At 40.3% G+C, this 6,000-nt stretch overlaps 1 protein-coding gene across 1 annotated transcript in view; it reads right to left on the reverse strand.

The window, feature by feature from the left end:
• LOC106612638 (myelin protein zero-like protein 2) overlaps window positions 1–5,297 on the reverse strand; it is a 28,748-nt gene extending 23,451 nt beyond the window's left edge. Inside the window, exon 1 of the mRNA XM_014213992.2 lies at window positions 5,016–5,297. Within this exon, the coding sequence (XP_014069467.1) occupies window positions 5,016–5,142 (127 nt within the window). The 5' untranslated portion in view covers window positions 5,143–5,297. The remainder of the gene's footprint in view (window positions 1–5,015) is intronic.
• Window positions 5,298–6,000: the final 703 nt, after the last annotated feature.

Below are 6,000 nucleotides of genomic sequence, written 5' to 3' on the forward strand. Positions count from 1 at the left end.
AAACCTGACTCTCTTACAGGTTTGGAGAAAGAAACACTTGGGCCGGGTCTCCTACACACAACAACACAAAGCCTAAGAAGACTACAAAGACTCTCCTCGCTCCTTTGTGGGCAGAGATTTCACAAGCACAGGTTACTTTTACAAGAGCTCTTTCATAGTGGGAGGGAGGAGCTGAGTTCAGGTAACAACCTGCATTCACAGGCCAAGCTACATACTCTCACTCTCACTCTCACTCACTCTCTCTCACACACACACACACACACACACACACACACACACACACACACACACACACACACACACACACACACACACACACACACACACACACACACACACACACACACACACACACACACACACACACACGGTGCATGGGTAAAATCACAGGGGAAGCCAATCCAGAAAAAAAAGCCATATTACAACCTATGTGTTGTCATAATTGAGTTGGTTACTCTATAACCTGTTAGTTCATATGCCTTGACACAGTGATATATAGGCCTAAGGCCGAGACAATAAGAAGACACAGTGGCAGAATAAATTCAACCACACATTTGTTTGATTACAAAACTGGAGAGCAACATCTGTCTGTTGAATTCCACAAAACATATAGCATGTAACAAACAGTTACATGACCTACAGCATGGTCAATCAAGTTAATGTTTCAGAGATTTTTGGACTACTAAACAACTATTGATTTAAAACCACGGAGAGTTAGCGCAAGTTGCAAAGGAAACAGGAGCTGCCTCCACTATTCCAGCACCATTTCAACTTCTCTGTCATATAGTACACACTTTTAGTTTTTGTTATCCTAGGCTACCTGGCTAAAATAGTTGCTTGCTAGCCTAACTTCCTTCCTTTCATACACCAGGCCAGCTAGTTAAAATTAGCCTACTACATCTAGCTACATGTTGAACTTCCATCCTCTCAGGCCAGGGGCTCAATGTATGAATTTAAGGTTGGAGCAGAATCGCCGTTATAATAAATGTACTTAATTCTTCAGTGTGGAGAATCAAGTAAAACCACAAGTCCAAATCCCTATCTCTATCCATGGCTAATTTAGGAAAGGGACGATTGTAGCTAGCTATCTAGCCACCGGAGGACAACAACGCAACGAAATGCAAATCCAACAACAACAAAAAACCTGTCAATCATGACATTTAGCTTGTGATGTGATTGGTCTGAAGCCAAATCCAAACTGACTTCCCTTGACACTTTTCTTTTGGTGCGCCCGGACCATTTACAGCTGAGCTCACTCAGTTTAGGTCAACACTGATTGGCTATTCTTTTTTTTAAATCATCAAGGGAGGCCAAATGCTCGCTGGCTTCCCTTGTATTCAATGCTACAGGCGGCAACAATGCCATACTCTTTATGACCAGACAGCATCAGATACGCTACACATACTGTCAGAGACAGAGGGGCACTGTTTCACCCGCTCGGATGCTTTCTCCGGTGAGATACATTCAGCCTCTTGCGAATTGAAGAAAATGTATGAAACACAGAGAGACGAAGGATACATGATTTAGTAAAAAGGATTCTTGGTAAAAAAAAAATTGGGGGGGAATGGCTTCCCTTGGCATCCATGAATACATGCCACTGCACACACACCACACACAAACTCTTGCTCTCTCCCTCTTTCTCCACCCCTTCTCTCTCTCTCTCTACCTCCTGCCCTCTCTCCCCCTTTTTTTCTGAATTCAGGGGTGAACTGACAGACTACAATTCATCTTGTAGTATTGGCCAGGAAAAGTGTTTTTACGATAAGAAAGGATAAAAGTTGAATCCATCAAACCTCCTCTCCCACCTCGGCCTCAACACTGGCTCAAGAAGTTCTCCACAGATTGTTGTTTTGGAGTGAAGTGCATTTTTTAAAGTCTTTTAAGTGGGCCTAGGTCCAACGCAACAAATTCACCACCACCCACACCAATAACACTCTAATGGTTAGAAGAAAACTTTTCCACACACCATATTTACAGGTAGCCATAGAGCCTTAGGGGTGGGGATAACTCTGAGCAGATATTTGAATGGATCAATGATTTTTAACATGTAATTTTGCCTCAGGGACTCCATAAAACATATTGGTAACACTTTACTTGACACCCAGTGTCATAACACATTATGACATGGTCATAACATGTCATAATATGATCATAACACTGTCATGACCCATATATTTACACCTGTTGTGACATATATTGCGTTATTTTATGGCTGGTTATGACACCTACATCAGAGTGCCAAACTCCACATTTATTGAATTTAGGTTTTTGCCCTGCCAAGAAGTCTCCTTTCGTTTAAAAAAGTTTGTTTCTTAAATCCTTTGTTGTTGTTGTAATGAATTCTTTACAGTCCTGTTTTTTTAGATCATATTTTAAATAACTTGTAGAATATACACTTTATGGCACTGTCAAGAAGCATCATGACCATCATAATCATGAAATCATATAAGCCAGATAGGCCTATCATGTACATGCCCTTATGTCAGTCATCAATCAAAAAGAGGGTGTCTTGTCCTGCTCCTGAAATCTGCTCCTGCATTCATCCCAGTCATCAGCAACTGAGCATTGGGGTAGGTGCATGACTGACATTAATGTGTGTGCAATTACAATGAGAATTTAATATGGTCAGTTTAAAAATGTTATATAACATAAACATACTGTTGACATGTAGACTATGGTGTCACGGAATGTTTTGCCTTGTGTGGTAGGTTTGTAGGTGTCGCTTATGTAGGTGTCATAACGTGCCATAAAATAACACAATATATGTCACAGCAGGTCTAAATATGTGTGATGACAGTGTTATGACCATATTATAACAGGTTATGACAAGTTGTGTCAGCTGTCAAGTACAGTGTTACCAACATGGTACATTACTTAGCTTGTTTCCTGATTAATGAATAAACAACATCAGATGAGTAAGATGAGCTATCTGAGATGAAGGGAACTCGTTTCTTTTCCCTGAGGAAACCCACTCGTTAACTGGAACTCCTTTTGTTTACATTATTGACAAATAGTTTGGAGAAAAACAGAACTGTCCCCACAACAACTTTGTCATGCACAGGGAAGTAGATATGAAATCAAATCATTGTTTCAGCTTAGGGCCAAACCCATTCTCATGAAGAAAAAAAATCATCAGGAGTTTTAAGAGTGGCATTGCATTGAAAGGCCCAGAAAGCAGTTTCACCCTTTGACTTTATGAGGTTAGCTTATAGAGTGGAACTTGAGATAGACCAAGTGACTATCGATTGTCCCCCTGGGCTGCCCATTCACTTTATGCATAAAAAGTGTGTTGACTGTTTAGCATGTCAAAAAACTTTCCTTAGTGATATTGACCCTGAACTAATAACAGTGGCGCAAAAAGAAGTGGACCTTCTCTATTATGGCAAATTAGATGTGATCAACTATGCTAAAATGGCCATCCAAATATCTGGAGGTTACGTAACCAGTACAGGCAATTCATTATTGCTCTGAACTCGTGCGTGTGTGTGTGTGCGTGCGTGTGTCAAGATGGTAAACAAGGATTGTCAGGACAAGCCGACACATGCATGATTGCGTGTCCATGAGCTCTCAAGCTCATGGAATAGGCTGGTTGAGATGTAGGAAAGCAAAGAAAGGAAACTTAGGTATACATCATGAAAGGAAACCCAGTCATGGCAAGAATTAACATTTTTCACCAATGGCAGAATATCACGTAATGGTTAAGATAGTATTGTGATAGCTTCCTGTTGATGTTTTAGCTAAACAGGGAAACAGGGATATTTACAATATCTAAACAACTTCTCTCTTTGGCCTAGAGTTGTCCTAAACAACCTAGAGTGAATTAATGAACTCCTCTTTAACAAGATTGTTCCTCAACAGCTGTGCATAGTGCTGACACAAGCGTAGTCTTCTATAGTGCAGAGGACAGGCATGAGATTGATTCTTAACCTAAATGCAAGATATTTGAAAAATTCTAAATTATTCCCATGGGGGGAGGGGTATCATGTCTGTGATCAAGAAAATGTATGTGAACATTTGAAGGAGTGAGAGTTTATACAATTATGTTAGCGATGGTCAAGTGTCAACAGTTTGTTGCTCAATATTGCCAGTAAATTGCTCAATATTGTCTATCTTTATTTGCACAATTAGTCAGGCACTCTGTTAATATGAATGAATTATTGCTTGGCACATGATGTCAATGTAAACCTAAGCAGCTTGCACCTATGCATATAATCCACTTAGTTGGACACTTCCAGAGATTATGTCAAGGTTAAATAGGCCTACTTTTCTCAATACGCCTAATGTTCTCTACTGTTCTCCAGTGGAATATCAGTGATGCTAACTGCAATTAGTCCAGCTTGCTCAGTTGTATACATGATAACTAAAGAGCCTAAAGTTTGACCTATTTTCATTGTAATCTGTTTATTACATATCCACTGAGGTTCTTTGTGCATCTGCCAAGATAGTAGCTCATATGAGCCACGAGTGACATCCCTTGGCTTGTTCACGGGAAACAGGTGGACCTTCCTACCGGGCAGTCAAAATCTCGGATCCATTCGCTAGCACGCAAGCACGGATACGCATTATCAAAAGCAGGAAACGAATTATGTTGCATGAAGCCTCAAGACAATGTGTCTTTGCCTCAATACCGACAAATACGGTAAAGTCATTAAGGGGATAGGCAAGTTGCATTTTATAATCACGTCGGAATGCTCAGACGAACAACCCTATGCCGGCGCATGGACCCAAGTTCCCACTTCACTTGACGCACCAGTATGAGTAAATGTTTTCACCACTTCACTGGTCTAATGCATAGAACAGCTACTCCCAAATATCACCATACCTTCGTAATGTGTCGAGTGAGGGATGGAGAATAATTACTGATTACATAATCTAACCATATGATCTAAACTGCTATAACCAGATATTAGTAATAACCACAATTACTATTCTCTTGGACTAGTTTCCATTGTTTGGATTCATTCAAAGTTAGTAGAGTAGGCCTATAAATCGAAATAACTTCTCAGCACACTCACCTGAAGCTGCTAGTCCGGAAAAGAGGACGAGGATATAAAACCGTTTTACGCACATTAGAAAAGGTGTCCGGAGTCGACCCAATTGACCAGACCCTTGTGGAGTCCCCAACAACCCCGCGAATAACATCTGAAGGGACTGGACACTTCGATTCTATAAACTCGGTGAACACTTCTGGACCTGTAGTTTAGACTGTCTGTCTGTAAACCCCAATCATACACGCACTGACTTGCAGTCTCAGCCGATATGGGACACGTCTCAACTCGCCACTGCCTTCATCGTTTCGAAGCCCGCCCACCGGTGACCTTTTCCAGGCAGAGTCATAACATTTACTCCATTCTTATCAAGTTGAGGTTGACAAATATTCTTGTCCATCCTGTTAAGACACTACCTTTTTCGGATTCCACCCACTAGGCACACACTAGTTGAATTAACCTTAACGTTGTTTGAACCAAAGTGGAATTGAAGTCTGCACCCTGTGGGCATTTTTACTGTCATTCCATTCCAAGACTGCATTTCTGGTGCTATTCATGGTTTTGTTCACTGTTAAGTTAATCCTATAGCACTTCTCCTCATCACTCCTCTCATCAATGATTAGGTTACTTGTTAATGCATTGAGACCAGACCATAGTAAAAAAGTTACAGTGCATTTGGAAAGTATTCAGACCTCTTGACCATTTCCACATTTTGTTACATTACAGCCTAATTCTAAAATGTATTTGATAGTTTTCCCCCCTCATCAATCTAGACACAATACCCCATAATGACAACGCAAAAACTGGTTTTAATTTTTTTTTGCATATGTATTAAAAATCTGAAACTGAAATATCACATTTACATACAGTTGAAGTCAGAAGTTTACATACACTTAGGTTGGAGTCATTAAAACAAATTTTTCAACCACTCCACTAATTTCTTGTTAACAAACTATAGTTTTGGCAAGTCAGTTAGGACATCTACTTTATGCATGACACAAGTAATTTTTCC

Source organism: Salmo salar, chromosome ssa09 (assembly GCF_905237065.1).
Source record: "Salmo salar chromosome ssa09, Ssal_v3.1, whole genome shotgun sequence".
Taxonomy (NCBI): Eukaryota; Metazoa; Chordata; class Actinopteri; order Salmoniformes; family Salmonidae; genus Salmo; species Salmo salar.